We start from the raw sequence: 21571 nt of genomic DNA, 5'->3' as shown, positions 1-21571 counted from the left end.
TTTACTCGAACAGCACGTTTTAGAAAATATCATGGTATGTCATCCTCCCCCATATAATAAGGCGAGCAATACGGAAAAGTTGTATCGGACACGGTGTAAACACTTTGCGCGATTAATAAACGTTAATAACAAAAATATGGTGGATCGTAAAATGCCATATTGTGTAGCTTTTTTTCTGGAAATTAAAGGCATCACTACAGTTGCTTTTATACTCAAACATGTATGTTCTCGAGACAAAAGAACTGATACTAATTAGAACGTAAAGTATGATACTGGGAATTGAAAGTCAAATATAAATACTACTACTAAAAGCGGAAAATGTATTTCATGTCTTTAATCCAGAAAGTTTCGAAGGTTGTATGCTAAAACAGGTCAAAAGCTAAAAAAAATTCAGAGCCCACTGTTCCAGATCAGGACACGCCATGCTGGACTGCTAAACTACGATATGATAAGTAAATGCTAGATAGCGAAACATCCGTTTCAAACGTTATGATGGACCATATAAACTGCGATGAAATATTTCATATGGGCGACAATGCGGTATGAACGGAACCACGCAACCCGCTACCTAAATTATATTCACCAATACTTTCGTGAAATCATATTGGTCACTCCATATCCACCCACCGTGCACGAAGCACGACGAAAATTCTGGGCTTTAGTCAACTTTTCTGAAAATTAATTGTTGATACTCCGTGAAAACAGCTCCGAAATTCGTCAGGCTATCTTCCTGATTGGAGGATTAAACTACTTCTACTTGACAAACGGAAAATAGCGAAAAGTAAGTAAGTAGATCACAAAGTTCTATGAAGTAGAAGTATAAGTAGCAGAAATTAGCTCTACTTGAGTAAGTACTAGAAGTAGACGAAAAATACTTGAGTACTTAAAAAAAGTAGAAGTACTTCGTTACTGACCACCTTTGATCGTGATGATATCCGATACTGCTCAGACCATAGTAATCGGGTCATTCATCGGTATCGGTATCGGTATCGGTACGGTATGCCCAGTTCTACTTCGGCGCGAATCAGGTCATGAAGAGTTCGCTTGTCACGCCGTTCTACTGGGATGATCATCAGCTTTCCTACTTTTCGATGTTGTACATTTCTAGAATCAATAAAAATTGAAACCTGGCGCATTCCAACAACCCAAGGACCACGACGATCGCGAGTTGACGGACTGGTAGTACCAACATCTATGCGTGGACTGGTTCATTGATTTTCGCGACATGAGTGGAACAGTTGCGGAAGTATACAGAAGAGTCATAGGATTTTCGAGGGTCGTAACTGTCGCATCCTACCCCCCCCCCATCCTCCAATCGGGAGGAGCTTGAAGGGGACCAAAATAATTTCGTTGCTTGTTTGTTGAACTTGAAAATTTTCTTGTCGCTGCAGGCCTGCGTTAAAATATGATTAGTAGGCTAAGAGAAAATGTGCATATTTTAGAAAATATAGTCATATCGGCTGCAGCGAATACCAGACATTGAACAGGAAATATAAATTAAAATATGATCAGGTACTGATCCACCCAGTATCCGCCCTCCAAGTATGAAATATCGGCATTATCCAAACAGTCGGGGAGCCGCAATAGCATTGTTTTGCAGTCATCTGATTGTTCTGAACAATGCAGATTTCAGATGTTGAGAGTGATTTTTCGTCAAAGTCCGGGCCTGACCATATTTAAATTTATATTTTTGGAATCAGTGCGACAGTAGCTTTCGATCAAGACCAGCTTCAGTGAATTCTGCCCTCTGGATATCCACAGATCGAGATCGTACAGTCGCTTCCGCAAAACAGTTCTGACTACAGACTCAGCGAAGCGGAACAAAGCTGCAAAATCGGTCGTTGCCATTCCATGTTAACATTCTATGTCACTGTTAATAGCGCCGTAAACTATTGCCGCACTGAGAGAGATGGTATTTTTATTCGCCTGCACCATCGAGATGCTTTGACGATGGAGTTGCGATACGGCCCCATGAGGTCATCTAGTCTGCGGGCTGCGCCCTCGTTTTCTTTTCTCCTCCATGCTAGCCGTGATTGCCGAGCGCCTAGCAGAATAGATGCGGATACCAATTTTCGAGTCTTTGGTATGAACCGGCCGGGGATCGAACCCACGACATACCGCTCGAGAAGCCGGACGAATAACTACTACAGACTACACTATCTCTCTCTAACACAGTGGTTCTTAACCTTTTTCATATCGTTACCCCCAAGAAGAAAAGGACGAGGTGCAATTACCCCTTTTAAAAAATAACAAATTGCAGCTTATTCTCGAATAATTTTATAACAGCACAAAGATGACGTCATAATGTACACTGAATTGCCCGTTAAAAATATAAAGTCAATAATATAAAGTCAATGGGAACGCTGATGCTGTTTTCGTGTTATCCAGTGGTCAAATTAGAGAAAAAGGGTAGGACAGCATCTCTCATGTAATTGTCAATCGCAAACTGATTTCGTTTTGATAGATACCATTACAGAAAACCCTACTTCACAGCAATAAATTGAAAGAAATTCAATCGGAAAGTTCAATGCCATTAAGACAAAGATTGGTTATTCATTTTAAAGGCGAACCCAAAAGGTTCCAGAAATCTTTCCCTCGTTTCTTCGAAGGTATTTTGATGATTTCAGACATAATTTTACTGACAAGACAAAACCACCACACTACACTTTTCAATACTAGGAACTATATTTCTACGATATTGTTACTGCATTCATAGGTGTAAAGCTAAACTTGGACGCCCCTTGTTGTATTTCAATTTGTTATGATTCGCACTACTGCCATAGCCTTTACAAACTAGCCGGGAAGCGGCAGACCGATTCAGTGCTTTAGTAGTTGCGGATAGCGACACCGCGTGTTGGAATGCAACTTTCATCTTTCTACAGCATGTGGTGCTTGGAGAGGTTGGAGCTGTGCGCCTAATCATTACTGTTGCAGCTCGGCAGTATGTATATGTTCTAATTCTTAAAAATTTTGAAATGAGTATTTTGATGAGGGTCAGATCACAATGCGGGTAATGTAATGTGATATTTACATTTGCCAGTATGTTTCTGATGTCGATGAACCGCAAGTTTTTTTGTTTTTGAAAATAAATTTCAACTTCTTTCATTAGATAGAAGAACCTGTCATTAGGACATATGAGTCCACCTCTGTTTTTATGCTCAAATTATGTTGGTAGAGGATTCTTCGACACCTGCTTTTCGCACCATTCTCTCCATTCTCCTGAGAACTTCTTCACAGCCCACTTTAATATCGCACCAGATATATATTTGATAACTTTCAGGTCGTCGTCGGTTATTAATACTTTCTTATATTTTGAAACTCCCCAGTCAGTAGCTTCTTTTATTGCTCTGGGCACAACCAGCTTGAGCACCTGCTTGATTTGACTTTCCGCTAATTCCAAGCAAATGTACGTTTTCTGCATGAGAGCAGAATATGACAGCATCATTTTTTTTTTATTTTCAAGTGATACAGTTTGTTTAATATCCCTCAACACGTCTTTGTAAATGTTGGTTTCCTTTTTCATCGGTATTCCTAAAGTGTCCAATCCAGTGTCCAATAAATTTTCACAATTAACGTCCGAAACCAATATCTCTACGGTGTGAGTGTCTGAGCATCCTGCTTTGTCTGGAGATCCTAGTAAATCCTCTTCAGTCTGAAGAAAGTGAGATATAAGTGATAAGCCCAGTTTGAAATAACAGAAAGGGAATGTAGAGTAACTATACCGGTATTCCCTGATTCTGTCTGTTTCCACTCGTAGCATTTGGAACATGAGATCATTAGTATCTTCAGTTAGTAAAGTTATTACTTACATCATCAAATATTTCTTCGAGTTCTTCCTCAGTCAGGTCCATTGAGCCCCAAATATATCTAGAATACAAGCGACAAGTGGATAAATACACAGCTCCAAGTACAAGTAGTGAATTCCCGCAAAAAGACGAAAGTTGCATTCCAACACGCGGTGGCGCTATCCGCAACTACTGAAGCACTGTATCGGTCTGCCGCTTCCCGGCTAGTTTGTAAAGGCTATGCTACTGCTTAGCACTATAATAAACTACACTCGGCCATCTTATTCATATTCACTAATGGTTACTATGATATCACAGCAGATATGTTATGTTAAGTGAAACGAAATACATACAAGCTCGCAAAAATATATGTTAGCCTACAAGAATATTTACGTTTGAAAATACTTTAGTGCAGCGCTATAAGTATATAAAAAAAACGCCAATATGAATTACCCCCGAAGAATTGGTAAATTACCCCTTTGGGGGTAATTACCCCCAGGTTAAGAACCACAGCTCTAACAGGTTCATGTTGCTTGTTTTTGGTCTTTTGCGACCAAAACGCTGCCGTGGTGCAACGACGGTGTGACGAAACAATTCCCCATACTTCTTGTCCTACATTCTTTGGCGTAGTGCATAATATACTGCTGTGACACTAAGGGGATCGCAGCCTCGGAAATCCAGCCTCGGAAATTGATCAAGTATTGCTGTGACCTAAGTTAGTTTTGGAGGCTGTGTTCCCGTTCGATTCTGGGGGAGAGAGTAGAAAAAAATGAATTTCCGACATAGATGCTACATTACTCGACATTTATAGACGTCGGTGGTACAGGTTAGTGAAGAACAGAGATGTACCGGTATAAGGTACCGTAGGCCTGCCTATTAGAGATGAGCTTAAGCGATGTTTTGCATTAGCAGAACTGCGTATATCCACAGGGCCTAACATACTGCTGTGACCTGCTGTGAGTTTTGGAGGCTGTGTTCCAGTTCTATTCTGGTGGAGAGAGTAAAAGAAAATGAATTTCCGATATCGATGGCACATTACTCGACATTTATAGACGTCGGTGGTACAGGTTCGTGAAGAACAGAGATGTACCGGTATACGTTACCGTAGGCCTGCCTATTAGAGATGGGCGTGAGCCAGTGGTTCCGAACCTGTGGTACGCGAAGGTGTTCCAGGTGGTACGCGAATAGATTTTGATTTTTCGACCGAAAGGAGTTAGTAGTTCAGGTTGGGTTGATTTTGAGCCTTTTGAATTCGTCGTCGTCGTGGTAAGGTGATCGTCGTGGGTAGGGGCAATCCCACCAATGATGGTCTACGGCAGTGGTTCTGAAACTGGGGGGCGTGAGGGCATCTGAAGGGGGGCGCGAAGCTCTGGTCAACTGAAAATTTTGTTCGCGCTATGCGCGATTTATCTCCAATTCACACTTCTTGCTCTGTATTTGGTCCAATTTTTCTATATTTGAGAATTCTCTCATCTACAATCATAACCTTCCATGCCATCAAACTGTCTATTGGGATTGCTAGCATTCTGGCTGAATTTAGTGATATAGCGATAAGAGGCGCGTGAAATTTTTCACTATCATAAAGGGGGGCGTATCTAAAAAAAGTTTGAGATCCACTGGCCTACCTGAAGAGATCTAGTCGTAAAGCATTGGGATTCTTACCTAACCAAATTCCGTTTTAATATATTTGACCACAAGAATTCGAAATGGATCGATTACAGAAATCACATTCTGTGCCTTAAAAGAGGCAGTTTATTTACTGTTTTGCTGCCTTCGGCAGCTCAACATGGTGGAAACATTTTCACCGTCTTCTGAGAGCGAAGCTTATGTATAGTGTAGGTGGTACGCGGGCACTGCATAAGACCTCGAAATGGTACGCTGGTGAAAAAAGGTTGGGATTATAGGGCTGGGCAAAATCGAGTACCTGAGTGATTCGATTCTGAATCACGTAATATGCTTCGAGTCGAGTCGAGAAATCGAGTATCACTCATTATGACGCCACAACAGGATGTACTATGTCGAAGTCCAAATATGAACCTTTTATGCCACCACAAAGAACGTAATGCCTGTTATCCATCACATTAAAGATACTTTGGTCTTTTTTCGACCATACCGATTTCATTGCACTTCTTAACAATTTTGTTGGATGATAATGACTTAGGAAATGTGTTATTTCCAGTAACGTTCGTAGCTTTAAACTGTGCCTGGTATGCTCAAACACGGCCAATCAAGGTTTCACGGCTTCCTCAGTGGAAAATCGTATCTAAACTATAATTCTCGTCAGTAAATTAACTTTCAGTTGCGAGGACCGTATAATTTCAGTACTCGAAAACATCGTCTTTTACTACTCGACTCGAATCATTAAAATTACTACTCGACTCAGATTCGAGTACTCGAATCTTTTTGCCCAGCCCTAGTTGGGAACCACTGGCTTAAGCGATATTTTGCAGTACGGTGGCAGTTACGAACTGCTACTTTCGGAATTTTCACTTTGATTTCAAACTGTCACTTTTTAGTAGTTATGCTGGATGTATATATATATAGCCTGCGTAACAATTGACCGCTAATTTATTCGAAAAAACGCAAATGTTTTCTAAAGTTTAAAATTGATTACTTCTAAACTCGCCGATATCAAACCACAACTTTAAACTAAATAACAATTAATTATGATTGAAGTTATGATCATACAGGCAGAGCCTTAAAACTTTTCCGTTCATCTTACTATAAGCCTGAAAAAAAATCCTTTCACGGAGTATAGTTAGAGAAGTGCCCACTGCCCCCAATGCCCTTCATGACAAATGTAGATCTAATTTTGCATCCGAATATGTCATTCACTCAAATCGGGTCGGGGTTGAGGATAATTTAAACCGCTATTGTCACGAATGTGATGTGGTCTAGTTGAGACTGCACTGTAGTCTGTAGTGGCTCTGGTTTCTCGAATAATGAAACACACCAGAGATAAATGTACTGAATGTCAAGGCTGTATGCGTAAGTGCTATTCTGTTAACTGTAATTTGGATTAGCAGGTAACTGCTACTGCTACTAGAAAAGCTTGACTGTTACTTTTTAACGGTATGTTTTTTTCACCTCTCTAGTACCTATGTATGTAGTGCATGCTCAAATTAGAAGGCTATGAGGAAAACTGCGAACAAGCACTCAACTCGTGCAACGTTGAAAAACAAACATGGTCATCCGCCGGCGATTCTGAGCACGAATGCGAAGATTTTAGTTGTAAGCATATTGTTATGCGGCAGTGCTGCTGCGATCGCCATCTTTTCGACGTCCAACTCGGCAAGAACTGTAAGCATCGATACAGATTCCGATTTTAGATGTGACATACCATATCCTTCTGTCCAAGATGTATATATATGCGCTTTGTCTCGGTGTAGTTTTGATGTTACTCTCTGTTCGGAACAATGTCCATTTGGATTCGCCGCCGACGAAACAGGCTGTCCGGCAGAATGTGCTTGTGCCGAGGAGGGCATTTTCCAAGGCGACATTCAGTTTAAAGAGTTTGAAGTACCAAACATGATGGAGGAGTATGGTTACATATCTACAGATGAAGACTTTGCTACGTATGTAGGATCCGCTGTCAAGGGACACAGAATCCATGACCGACAAATCGTTGGAGAGAAATATGTTGTTAAATATGATTTCGCAAGTAATCTCGACGAAGATCAGAAGGACTTGATTATGCAGTCATTCGCCTCTATTGAAGCTTTCAGTTGCATAAAATTCGAAAAGATCACGAGCGGACATATAGGTATGCATTTGAAATTTAAAAAAGACCTTTTTTGCGCAGCCGACGTAGGCCGAATACCGGACGTATTCAAAGAGTCTGTTATCCATTTACATCCATTATGCCGCCTTGGTGCTACAAAGCACGAGATTTTGCACGCACTTGGATTCTTCCATGAACAGTCACGCCCAGACCGAGATGCGCACGTAGAAATTAATTGGGCAATGATTAGGAAGACCGAAACACACAATTTTAGAAAGAAATTAAGGTATCGGGTTCAAGATTTAAACTCGAAGTATGATTTCGAGTCACTTATGCATTACCTCGCGAATTCTTTTTCAATAAACGACAATGTAGATGTTATAAAGTCTTTCACTGGCGAAGTGCTAGGGGCGGGCGATTTCTCTGCTGAAGATATTTATGAATTGAACGCTTTATATAAGTGTTCTAAAGTCACGTCGGGTGCCGCATTACAATGGAGTGCATGGTCGGGTTGGAGCAAATGTGATGTAACGTGCGGAGTAGGTAAGAAGACTCGACATCGATACTGCGTATCCCAAGAAAACAAATATTCACAATATTGCAAAGGAGACTCATTCGAAATATCGGACTGTGAAATGTCACGTTGCCCGGGAGGAGTGTGGAGTCAGTGGGGTCCAGTTGGTCCTTGTCTAGTGACATGTACGAAGGATGGTTCAAGTCAAGCATTTCGGTATAGGTATTGTCTGAGCGGCCCATACGCATGCGGACGGATCATTGCCAAGGTAGAGATATGCTATGCGCCGATTTGCAAGAAGAACGGATTGTGGCATGATTGGACCAACTGGTCTGCGTGTCGAGAGACTTGCGGGACCGGCTTGCAGTCTCGAGCGCGATTATGTAAAAATGAAGTGAATTATGCAGTCGCTGCATGCGGCACGTCGTCGCAGAAAGAAGTTGAAATGCGAAAATGCGATTTAAACATTTGTTTCGCTGACCAGAAAACTTTCGGGCCGTGGTCTCAATGTTCTGCTACTTGTGAAGGGTACAGAAAAAGGACGTGTACCGGTGGTAAATGTTATTCGTCTGTCGAGACCGAACCTTGCGGCCCGAGAAAGTGCAACGAAGGTGCCATTTTCGCTACATCAAGAACGAGCTTAGCCATTGACGACTTATGTAACGTCGCTTTTACAACGGAAAATTGGGTATTCGGAGACTTTAGTGGCGACGGCCGCCTGGACATTGTTTGCTTAAACGCTTACGGAGTGTACCAATTATCGTATGGCAGCAATTCCGGATTTAAAAAAGTGTGGTCCGGATCCTTCGATCGGTGCGGCGGCGGTGTTTTACTTCAGGGAGATTTTAACTTTGACGGGAAGAGCGATCTGGTTTGTAAGTCCAAGAGGGAGCGTCAACTCATAGTCCGATACGCAGGGGACAAACGCTTTCACGAGCCACTGATCGAAGGGTGGGAGTTCTGCGCCAAATATTCTTCGCAGCTTACGACCGTGACGCGCAGTGGCAGAACCGCTCTTTTGTGTTACGATAGCAAGCAATTTCTGGAGTTATGTATTTTGAAACGCTGACAACACTTTCTATGGCTGTGACGGGGAGTGAATTGATGCAAGAGCACTGGGCAGTAGTCTCGCTGTTGAAACCAGTCACGAACCACGGGAACTATTTTTTCTCGATCTGGAGATGGTGTTTCATGAAAATTTATTCCAAGACGCTGCCTGACTAAAACTCTTTTACATGATAGTTGTTAATGTTAGTATTGAAGTTGCTTGCCTAAATTCAAGTTTATAGACGTATACATGACACGACCGCGTCTGTTTTTTGTTTGACTAGAATTACACTATAGCACACTATGATTAGGCTACATCGTTTACGCGTGCGGCGAGGCGGCGATAGCGATACGTCGATCCGCAGCTGCAACACCAAGGTTGCTGGTTCGAGTATGCTCTGCGTTCTTCTGATACTCTTTAAATCCTTATTCCAGTCGAAGTTACTACATGGCATCTTCTGCTGGGGAATTTGCATGAGGACATTCGACCTGCATTAAAATTACCGGCTACGACAATGTTGTCTGTGGATCGAAGCCAGTCTTATTCCTCGATGTTTGTACACACCGACACATTGCATGTAATGTCATGCACCTCATTTACGCAATGCTTGGTATGTTTGACACTCCTGGTCTACAGTGATTACGTAGCCTACATATAGGTCGTATTGCATGGATTCAAAATAGTGCAAATGTAGCAAAGAATGCTGCAACATTTAAAGTCAAAAGTAACGGATTCGAGGCTGTTCAAAACTTGTTTGTTGCCATTATGTCACATTGCGAATTACCCGGTTTGTACTCTCATTTTATTTCCATGTTGTACTTGTCGTACATGTCAATCCATAATGCGTAAAACATGTCAATCAGTCCACGTGACTAGAGGTCACCCATAAAAGATGAACAAAGGTGGAGGCTCAAGGCAGGCATAAGGAATATTCGGAGCACTAAATATTTGTTTGCTCGAGTCAAAGGTAAACCTCTCATTTCAGTTTGTGGTGTGCAGATCGCCGTGTTTGGAGGTATTTCCAATCAACATATTGAGAAAAACGCAGTGAAATACAAACTCTCGTTGGCTGGCTGAGGCCGAGAATGCACGGGTTTCTAGACATCTGCTAGCGAAGCTGTCACAACACCAAGGCTCAATGTCACGCTTCACAGCCCACGGCACTGGACGAAGACCAGCTTCGTAGCATCCCATTTGAGGCCTAGATTTCAAAGTCTACATAGCAAAGGGGGTCTGGGGTTGATGTGATGTAAATGCTTCGCATTGTTTTGAATAATGACACTGAATGAATAAATAATAGTATTTTTTGGTAAATTAAGCCTCACCCTTTCCTGGCCGAATTCTAACACATCCCATCAGCAGCTTTTGTTAACAATGTAATTCACTGTTGTCTATCTAGAAATAGGCTGCATATTATAGTTCAAACTCTTGACTCAGCCTGCCAAGTTTTTTTGCTTCCTATTTGACCCACTTGGGAAAATAATTGTCCACCCCTTGTCAGACATGGGGTAATCGCGATTAGTAATCGTAATCGTTTACGACGATTACAGCATTTTCAAGTAATCGTAATTGCAATCGATTACATTCGAAAAAAATCCAAAGTAATTGTAATCGACTACTTCCCATATCTAATCGATTTCTTTGTGAAAGAACGATTACTTTTTATTCGTTCAAGGGCTATGACATAAACTGAACATTAGGGCTCTTCAAAAATGACTTTTTTTCTCAAATCGCACTGGCTACTTGATAAAATTGTTCGGTTACCTAATTTAAGCCTACACACAAAATTTGGTTCAATTCCAGCCAGTAACCGCTTTGCTACAGGAGAAGAAAGTCTCTATTTATTATATTATATAAAAATAAATAATAAAAAATTTGAAAATTTTGTGTCCACCCCATGAAAGTGTTAGGCTGTCTATAGTAGGGTTGCCATACGTCCGGAATTTCCCGGACATGTCCGGAATTTCACTGTTCAAACTAGCGTCCGGGAGGAATTTCTAAAATATGCCAAATGTCCGGAATTTTGAAGACTTGACGTAGACTCATAATTTTTTTTCGTAAATCAGCCTTAAAACAATATTTTTTGGGAATATTTATTAGGGATGGTGTGAACCTCTGAACGGTTCAGGTTCGTGTGAACGCGAACCTTTTTGAAAGGTTCTGCGTGAACACGAACGTGAATCTCGTGACGTCATATTGCTAATTCCAACCCTATCTTCCAATGACGTGATAGCTTATATTAATGTACTATACACGATACCAAGCGAAGACTCAGTCCACATAATGTCACAATGCTGAAGTACATATCGGCGTTTTAAACGTCGCTAAATATATCAACAGCGGTAATCAAAGTATATATTAATTGCGTAAAATCAATACATTCCGTTACTTTGCCAACAATTTCGACGAGGACTTACCAAGGAATATAAGCTTACGCCTTAACGGTTTTAGCCAGACCGGACAATGTGTTCGGAGTCTGAGTATTGCTACATTGATATTGAGCAGAGTGTACAACGGGTTTCAATATTCGCTACCGATACCACAAACAACAACAAGTTATGCAGCAGTAGCAAGCACCTTAATCGCACGGATTTGGTTTTAATGATACAGTAAAGATATGAAGTCAAGATTGACTCCCTACGCCCGTTCGATTTTTTACATCAGAAAACGATATCAATGTCATTGATTGGTTGAATAAGCATTATTTGCTGACTACGTATATCGCTCGTGATGTGTGATTGCGGGTCAAGCTCACAGCAGATAGTCACTAAATATTCACAAGCGGAAAGCTGGTTATTCCGTGAAAATTTTTGCAACAAAGCAACTAAAACTTTTAAGGTTGTCGAGGTGCATGGTGCATGCTCGTAAAGCGTTGATTTTTTATGCTGCCAGCACCATGCATGGAGTGGCCCGCAGTTGAAATGCAATAAATTTGAGCCAAAGATCTTATAATGGAGTGAAAATTACAATTTACCAAAAGGTTCACAGTGCAGAACCTACCAAGGTTCTGTTGTGAACACGAACCTCTAAATTTCCGAGGTTCACACACAGAACGCGAACGTGAACCTCACGTTCACACCATCCCTAATATTTATGCTGATGCATGATATTTTTCTTCGCGCTGCGCGAGATTTACTATTACATTTATTGAATTTAATATGATGACTACCACCCTCGAAAAAACTGAAATAAAATATAAATAAAAACAACCTTCATTACTGGAATAAGCCTAATTGTAATCGTAATTATAAGAGAACGGTATATTCCTAGAGATCGTTAAGGCCGTTTAAATGCTTTATTCAAAGATAGTGGTTCCAAACGCGGGGGGGGGGTCATTTGCCTTTATTATGGGGTTTGCGAATATGATGAACGTAATCAGCTTCCAAAATAGCCCGTGAATATGTCTGGGCAAAGGTGCTGACTTCTTTTAGTAATCAGCTCGTCAAATTTTGATCTGGGCCACGGAACATTTTCAAATTAGAGATGGTGGCGCGACCATAAAAGGTTGGAAACCACTGAATGTGGGGTTGTTAATAGAGCTCAGTTGTGCGCACCGGCACAAGGCTGATAAACGTATCAGTAGGACATGAACAATTTAACATGACCTAACGATGTGCAATTTATACGCTCCCTGTGTTTTCGAACTCATCATCCTACACCCATCATGTGGGCGGGTGGAGGATCTATATAGTAATATATGGAACAACCAATATCATTGACAGAATTCATTCATATAGAAACCTGATTTATATAACAGACACCCCCCCCCCCCCGATAGAAGTTGCATCGATGACCCTATAGTGTGTTTATTTGGGCGGGAAGGGGTTGAAAACATGTACTTTCGGTTTCGGTCCCGGTTACACAACACACAGCCAGTCAGCCACATACTCCTGAACCGGATCGTGACCACCTCTGGTCTATGAGCAAAGCTTTCCTAGTGTGACGTCATAACTAATTTTTAAATCCACTAGTGGGCGCTAAAGAGTGTCCGGAATTTGGGTTGCAGAAATATGGTAACCCTAGTCTATAGAAACGATGCTCACCAAATTTGGTTCAATTCCAACCAGTGGAAGCGGAGTTATTGCCGTCGAAAAATTTGGATTTGAATAAAATAGTATTTACGGTGAGCACAACTATAATAAATAAACAAAGAATCGGAATTCTAGTTGTCCAATTTCACTAAATTAGAGCGAAATGCAAGTAATCTAATTCTAATCTAATTTGTGAAATGTTTCCATGCTCTAATTCTAATTCTAGTATAATTTGTGAAATGTTTCCATGCTCTAATTCTAATTCTAGTCCAATTTGTGAAATGGTCCCGTGCTCTAATTCTAATTCTAATCTAGTTTATTGTTTTCCTGAAATGCCTCGTTTTCCGCGGCATTTTGTAGCGAGTTAACAGGAATATCCTTCTCGCGCATGTAAATCTAAAGCAGTGGTTCCCAAACTTTTTCGGTGTCAGGGCCAAATTTAGAATTTCAGAGCACGGTCGGGGCCGCACGAATACCAGGACTATCAAACGGACCCAAATGTCATCAAAATATGAAAATTGGCATTGTTCTGATCAATGACTTGACGGCGTTGGCCATTGTTATGATCATTGTGTTGCTGCGCTCCCATTGTTCAGAACAGTTGACCTTTGGAAGCTATCTCGGAGCAGTTTTATTGCCCTGGCGAGATTCCAATTTGCATTTTTGGAATCAGTGCGAAACTAGCTTTCGATAATGACCGGACCTATCAAATTATGCGGACGCGTCGGTAGTGAGCTATAGGACTGGCAATTTTGCTGCTTTCGGGGCGATTTAGTGAGTCAGGTTGTATAGCTAGACGCGCGAAGCGCGAAAATTTTCTGTCAATTATGATCGGGAATTGCATATATATTGCCATCAATTTTCATCCTCTCTCTGCTCACGTAATCAGTTTTACACGTAGAGCCGAGGGAAGTGTGTTTGAAAAGGTATAAATAATAATTATTAATCGAACATCATCGAACGTATATACCCGTTGGCAGTCTGAACGAAACACCACTTCGTAGCCCCCCCCCCCAAAAAAAATAGTAAACCTGGGTCTTGGGCTCCCATAGGGTGATAAGCCTATCCCTATCACCTTGTTCGCTTTTCCCACGAAACTGGTTGTACTGTGAAGTGAGCCAGCGCGAAGCGCGAAAATTTTCGATAATTCATGATCAGATCTGTATGTATTTTCGGTAATTGCATATATATTGCTATAAATTTCTTGTCCTCGCTGCTCACGCAATCAGATTTACCGGTAAAGCTGAGTGAGGTGTCTTGGAAACTGTAGGACCCAGCATTAGTATGATTTCGTAACATGTTATTTCGTGACCTCCTGTCTGCCATGTCAAAGAAATATAGCATCGCCCAAATAGGCTTCTAAACTAAGAGACGCACACGATTTCACATTGGTATTTCTTCACTGGAATATAATTTTTTCCTGCGGGATGGTATTTGTCTCGTGAGGTTAAGATTGCCAAGACAGTATTTTGTGTATATAACAACGTTTTTGGTCAGCATACGCTTGAAGGGCAGTCCTGTGCGGCCAAGGTTTTCTTGCTTGGTGCGTCGTGGCGCGGTAAAGGCTAACGCCGATATGCCTAATGCCCATTTCTATAAATCTTGCGCATTTTTTTCCTGGGGAGTAGTACCCAAAAATCAAGATATTTGGCAGCATGAAATCACGTCTACAACAAAAAAAATTGAAAAAGATGCATAAATTTTTCAAAAAATACTCTATAATTTATGCTGATTCACGAAATAATTCTGAGCCCCGTTCGAGTTCTCCCCCCCCCCCCTTCATCGGGGGTTCGGCGTGCGGCAGTTACAGTCCTGTCTTTACCTATATCTATAGCTACTGCTCGTTCAACGTAACGATAGCAGTCTACTCACGACTTTCCTGCAATCCTAATTAAAAACTCCAGTCTCCAAGCCAAGTTAGTGTATTTTATAAATATAAATTTAATTTTTTGTCATAACTCGATTTCTTAATATTTTTGGGGGGCCGCAAGAAGGCTAGCTGGGGGCCGCATGCGGCCCTCAGGGCCGCGCTTGGGAATCACTGATCTAAAGTGTCACTGCCAAGCCGCCATCGCGCTACTTACAGTACACCGTACGTACGATCATAGTAGTAATCGTGACGAATAATAACCATGCGTTAGTACACTGTAAATCCGCAAGGTCGTATTGAACACTTCATAACACTTTTTTCTGCGTACAGACACACTTTTTGGGCATATAAACGCATTGGGCCATTATCGTCGCAACGCTTCTGCGTATTTCTCCGTTTACATGTAACACTTCGCCATTGCGGCTTATTTTCAATAAAATTTATACCTGGTTATTTATCATCAATTTTGCATTCATAAACCATCGCTACGTTTGGCGATCACATTAAATCACGGTATATGTAAAATAATATTACTCACTTGACCCAACACTAAGTTTAAGGGTAATATTTCAATGAAATATACATATTTCCCTGTGACGCGTAGGGGTCACAACCTTCGTTACGGTAGAGCGCACTCGATTTCAGTTTGGATTTGAATTGGTGGTTCGTCAGGCTTCAGGCAGAGAGTAGGGTACACGAAAAAACTTGGCGAAATGGATATATTGAAGCAGTTTCTGCTACCTGATGGCGTAAAGGATCATAACATCCATGTACTGTAAGGTATGGAAATGCGGTAAATGTTATTGAATGTATGTAATGTGAGAATAGTCATAAAATTAACTCGTTTTGACATTGCAGTAACGTCGTTTGTTTTAGATGTTTTAGCAGGCTACTGATATCCCTTATTCATATAAATGCTCTTTAGATGTTTTGCAGTATATGCTTCGTCTGATATTATTGCTGGATGATCGAGCTTCGAATCTGATAATATACCAGGCTGCGACCATGTCCAGTACTACGGTACTGATGGGAAGCTGCTATAAAAGTAACTTTTTTGACATATGGATAAAGGGATGTTCTCTCTATCCACACTGAAATATCACTATGTAGGCGATATTGTGGTCCATTGTGGACAAGTACTGCAATGTCAGCAATTGAATGCCGGTATGACAGTCATGCAACGGTTTTGATTGTTTTTCAACTGCAAGACATTTTACACTGTAGGCCTACTGTTTATTCCAAGTGGTAAGGTGTTAACTAAAGCGATTTTTTTTGAAATGTCAAAATAGGTCAGAATTTTGTCAAAATTGTACCGTCAGGTCAAAAATTGCCAAAATTCTTTACAAAATCAAAATTTTGTTGGCAACTTGCATTTCGTTTCTATCATAGATGATTGCACTGTCGGTGAACTTATCATTTTACAATTTACATCTTGTAGCCTACTTTATAGTCCTACCGTTGTAGACGGACCATCGTCTGCTCATTGTGAATCATAAACTGTCAAATGAAACAAATACTCAACGTAGCCTATTGCACTATCCTAACTGAAGCAAGACTGCGTGTGCATTGGTTCTTCTATTAGACACCGTATGATTATTAATTGCGATGTAGACAACTTTGTCATAATGAGAGAGAGAGAGTGCAGTGTACGCACAACTTCAGTGTTGCCGGCCAACAACTGCAGCTGGTGAACGTTCTTTCTTCATTCTTGCCAGGCTACTTAGTTAGGACAGATACTTTCTACCCGAAAATGTCGGAAAGTATCTTTCGTTGTACTACAATAAATTTTTAATTATTTCTACCATAATACGAGATGTAACTAATACTAGAATTATTCATGGGTCCAGATTTCGATAAAATAAGTTCTTTTTCATGTAAAAATTTGTAAATTTTCATGCTAAAAGATTTTTTCAGGTCAAATTACTTCGGAAGAACAGACAGCTCCAGCCAGAAATAAAGATAAGTTCCGGTAATACAATTCTAACACTATGTGAGAAACACCTAATTTAAGTACATGGGGTCAAAATTAAGTTTTTCATCATCAAAATATGGGTGAATTTGAATTTTTTAGTCAAAATCTTACCTTTTTAGGTCCAAAAAATCGCCCCAATAATAGCACAGCCAAACAAACAATCTTTTCAACAAACCATGGATCACAAGGGGTAGTATTTGTTTTGCCCAATCCCCGAATTTGACTTTTCTGAGTTTATTGTGATACGGTAACTGAACTAAACTCTATTTTGCAGGTAGTATGTATTGAACTTGGCACCTTTTTGAAATGCATTTGCTGTATGGAATACTGGTAAGCATCACGGTGTTTTGTAAGTGAACTGGTATATCCTTAGAGAATGAATTTGATTCTGTTGCAATCGGTTATCTTTGTGATAAAGATTTTTATGAATGTTTGCTGGTAAAATTTCACAAAAATTGTTAACGATCCAGGAAGTATACTAACTGTGCCAGAGTAAAATTGGTGGTAACGTCATGTGCAACTTTCCATTCCATTACTCAATTATTCTATGAAATACACCCTTCTGCCACGCACAACTTATTGCAGAAAAAAAAATGTATCCAGTATGATATCTGCGTGATTACTGAGCAGTTCATTTGTATTGCGAATTTTGGCAACAAATATTTCTTTTCAATAGTCTTGGATTGCTCCTCAAATTCGTTCAACTGATGTCCACTCTTTAAAAGGAGCCCCTGGGTCTACCGTGCCTGCGCTATCAGACAATGTTGACAGTGACGTGAGGAGTCGTTCGTAACGGGTTTTGTGCCGGCACAGTCATCTTATGTGATACAGACCTTTGTCTCAAGAGCCCATGGATACATGTGATTATGTAAGCCTATTTTTTCATTTGGTATATCACCATTGATTATGTAATTTGCTGGTTTTTGCAGTCCTACTTTTCTCACGAACTATCTCGCAGTGTAGCTTACGGGCTATTCGATATAAGCTGAAAAAGGCTTCATCTGTGTACACTGTACCGTACAGTGTACCCTGAACTGTGTACACTGAACACTGAACAGAGATGTAGTTGAACGTAATGAGCTCGTGTAACTTGTACTTTGACTATTGCTTACTGAACTATAATGGGCTAGGTCAGTGGTTCTCAACCTGGGGGGCAGAGCACCTCTCCTGCGCTTCTGTAACCTATCTGTGTGAAATATTTATATTTACTTCTGCATCAAATTTACAATTTTCCTTTGTAATGTTTCGTATTTTCTAGGAGCAGCATTTGGATTAGACCAGTAAAAAAATATCCGCCATGGCACGCCACGAATCAGGGACTCATCAAGCCTGGGTTGCGGCTGATGGAAAGAATATGAAAAATGCCCTAATGTGCAGGTAGTATGTATTGCAATTGGCAACTTCTTGAAATGCATTTGTTGTTTAAAATACTGGTAAGCATCGCGGTATTTCGTAAGTAAACTGGCATATCCTTAGATAATGAATTTGATTCTGCTGCATTTGGTTATTTTTATGAATGTTTGCTGGTAAAATTCCACTAAAATGATTAACAATCCAGGAAAGTATGCTACTCGTGCTGTAGTAAAATTGGTGGTACGGTCACATGCAACTTTCCATTACAATAATTATTTGTTCTATGAAAGACACCCTTTTGTCACATACAAATGTATCCAGTGTGATATCTGCGTAATACTGAATGCCGGTGACGTCATATTTTGTGATACGATTTTTGATGTATTACGTTCTTTCGAGTTCTCTACTAGTTGCTGACGATTACCCTTGACGAGTCTCAGCCGAAAATATTCGGGCTCATTTCAATATGCATATACCATTCAATTTTATATTGAAGTTTTGCACCTCGAAGAAGCTGTTCGAATATTGAATAGTTCCTTTGTATTGCAAATTTTTGAAACAAGTATTTTCTTTTCAACAGTCTTGGATTGATCTTCAAATTCATCCAACTGGTGTCGACTCTTCGAAGAGACCCCCTGGTTCTACCGTGCCTGTGCTAACAGACAATGTTGATAGTGACGTGAGGAGTCATCTGAACGGATTTTGTGCCGGTGTAGTCATCTTTTGCGATAATACTTTTGCCTCAAGAACCAATGGAAACATGTGATTATGTAAGTCTATTTATTCATTTCATATATCACCATTGATCATGGAATGTGCTGGTTTTTGCAGTCCTAATTTTCTTGATAACTATCTATATATGCGATATGAGCTTAAGAGAGGCTTGATCTGTGTACATTGAACAGAGGTGTTCTTGAATGTAAAGAGCTGGGGTAACTTGTATTTAAACTACTGCTTACTGAACTATACTTGGAACATCAAATTGAGATCATTTCCCATGTCGTGCTAATTCCAAATAATTTCGCTAATTAAATTTCATCAGGAAGGAAGTATTTTGAAAGATTGAGAACAATTACAATTACTGCAATGAAGGAAAAGTATTCAACACCTTCGATAAGATGTCACAAAGTGTTTTGTACTAAAGACATTCAATGTGTCCTTTGTCTGGTCAATTATTGTAATGGAAATCCAAACCCATAGGAATACCGATTCTACTATATTTATTTTCGGATCTTGTTTGCAATCAATTACATTTTCAGCAAAACGAGGTTGATGAAGTCAACTGTCTTCTTCTCCAAGCCAAATTGAGAGACAAGCTAATACAATCCAAGACCCAAGCGCATGTCTTATTGAAACAGGTATCGTAATCTTTCTGTTTTGTGGACCATACAAATTTACATAGACCGTTTGTAGACGTACATAGACGTTTTGCTATAAATTTCATTCTGAGTTACAGTTCTGCATTCTCACTGTGGCCTGTGCGTCTGAATGTCAATGTAAATGTCAAAATGGCCGAATTGAAAAAAAGCGCAGACCTAATTCAAGATATTTTTATTGGTCGTTATGCGAATTTTAGTCCTTCTCAGTGATAGGATTTCACATGTACCCGAGCGCCTTTCCTGCGCTTGTGTAACCTGCATGTGTGAAATATTTATATTTATTTCTGCATAAAATATAGAATTTTCATTGACATATTCAAAACTTTGGAATTTAATCACATTTTCAAGGAGCACAACTTGGAGTCGACCAGTAGAAAAGAAGCAAACACCATGGCACGCCACGAATCAGAGATTGACCGATCCTGGATTGCAGCTGATGCCAAGAATATAAAACTGCTTCAGTGAAAATGAAGTATTCAGAAACATTGTTGACGTTTTGAGCTACTATGCATTGGATTGTCATACCCTTAAGGAGTGGTTCTCAAACAGGAGAAAGCATTTGAAGGGGCGTGAACCCGCTGTCAACTAAAATCTTTTTCGCACATGGCAGCTTCTACTTATTTCTCTGTGTATGGTCAGAATTTAATATTTGAATATTCTCTCATCAACAACTATTACCGTCACTGCCATCCAACTATCAGTTGGGATTTCTAGCGTTCTGGTTGCTTTTTTTAATTTCATGATACGACGATAAGGGGTGTGTGAAATTTTTTTGCTATCATAACGGGGCGTGTCCAAATATGTTCAAGAATCATTGCCCTAATGACTTCCAGATTTCATATTTTGCAGCAGACTGGCAAATAACAACAAAATCTTTTCTGTAAATCTGCAAAATTTGTATGGACTCAGAGAAACGATTTCTTTGTTATTTAAACAAAAGTGATTGGCATTAACCTGATATAAATCCTTGTAGTGCAAGCCCAAGAATATTTTTGATGCCTGGTTAGCACTTAGCAGGCCCAATTTCAAAATACTTTATTACTTGTTTATCGCGGTAGTGGTAGTGAAACTGATATATTCATCGTTTGTTTTTTTTACAATAAAATTAGAAATTTACAAGCCATAATTTGATCAATTATAAATATGTTTTACTGATTTGTGTTGATCATGTTTTCCGTTAACGGACGTAACCAATGAATTTAATTCCATGCCATTGTCACGAAAGTTAAAGATACTAAATGATATTTTGTTATCACTATCCCTAATTCGCTATGCATTCATTTTCATGATTGAACGAGTTGCATGATATTTGTAGTGAGTTTGCTCTTGATCATTTTTGATGTTCGTGATTTCATGGACTATTCCGGAAACGGTTTCAACTGCTGATCTGAATTTATGAAACCCTGTCACAGCAGCTATTGGAAATTTCAATGTTTGCACGTATTTAATCACCCAGGTTGGGTATTATAAGCGTCATCTATTCATGAATCAATAAAATCTGATTTTATTTTGAGCCCTGCGTTCCGGTGACTAGTCAACCAGCCACTTTGAGGCTGAACACTTTTTAGGTAAACACTTTTAATTTAAACACTTCGCAACACTTCTAGGCGTTCAATTTTTGGATCACGTTTCGTGTTCAATTTTCCGGGTTGAGCAACACTTCAGAATTTACAGTGTACAACGCCAGAGTCGTTTCTGCTAGTGCGGACTGCGGAATAGTGTTGTTCGGCCCAGTGGAATTGCATATTTTGAAAACACAATAATAATTTGAAACTGATCAATTTCACCATTTCAAAATGCTTTACTTCGCGTTCATTCAATATCACAAATCAGACTGCTGGCCGCATTTGGCCAGCGTCTCGGTGAACCCTGATTAGTGCAAAACAAGCCAAGCTTGG

At 40.1% G+C, this 21571-nt stretch overlaps 2 protein-coding genes and 1 long non-coding RNA gene across 23 annotated transcripts in view; 2 read left to right on the top strand and 1 right to left on the bottom strand.

Annotated features, from left to right (window-relative positions):
- The window catches only part of LOC145456345 (uncharacterized), a 126389-nt gene that overhangs the window by 38982 nt on the left and 65836 nt on the right, over nucleotides 1-21571 (top strand). The window lies entirely within an intron of this gene.
- On the bottom strand, nucleotides 2934-4040 carry LOC145433225 (uncharacterized). The gene is made up of 2 exons (XM_080310255.1): nucleotides 3810-4040; nucleotides 2934-3652 (listed from the first exon to the last, which is right to left on the bottom strand). Exons 1-2 carry the CDS (start codon nucleotides 3945-3947, stop codon nucleotides 3164-3166), a joined length of 627 nt encoding a protein of 208 aa, XP_080166381.1. The 5' UTR covers nucleotides 3948-4040; the 3' UTR covers nucleotides 2934-3163.
- Nucleotides 4440-21186, top strand: LOC145433222 (uncharacterized). Of its 21 annotated transcripts, none has more exons than XM_080310250.1 (10): nucleotides 4440-4611; nucleotides 4698-4852; nucleotides 9503-9678; nucleotides 16884-16938; nucleotides 17216-17271; nucleotides 17667-17809; nucleotides 18200-18318; nucleotides 18875-19064; nucleotides 19554-19652; nucleotides 20022-21186. In XM_080310250.1, exons 2-5 carry the CDS (start codon nucleotides 4813-4815, stop codon nucleotides 17227-17229), a joined length of 285 nt encoding a protein of 94 aa, XP_080166376.1. In that variant the 5' UTR covers nucleotides 4440-4611; nucleotides 4698-4812; the 3' UTR covers nucleotides 17230-17271; nucleotides 17667-17809; nucleotides 18200-18318; nucleotides 18875-19064; nucleotides 19554-19652; nucleotides 20022-21186. The 21 variants fall into 20 exon arrangements, with proteins under 21 accessions (XP_080166376.1, XP_080166377.1, XP_080166364.1 ...); XM_080310251.1 differs by having other exon boundaries at nucleotides 17618-17809; XM_080310238.1 differs by adding an exon at nucleotides 10054-15749 and having other exon boundaries at nucleotides 4698-9678.

Source organism: Botryllus schlosseri, chromosome 2 (assembly GCF_051294905.1).
Source record: "Botryllus schlosseri isolate E-star chromosome 2, Bs_hap1, whole genome shotgun sequence".
Taxonomy (NCBI): domain Eukaryota; kingdom Metazoa; phylum Chordata; class Ascidiacea; order Stolidobranchia; family Styelidae; genus Botryllus; species Botryllus schlosseri.
This window is presented reverse-complemented; position numbering and strand designations above follow the sequence as displayed.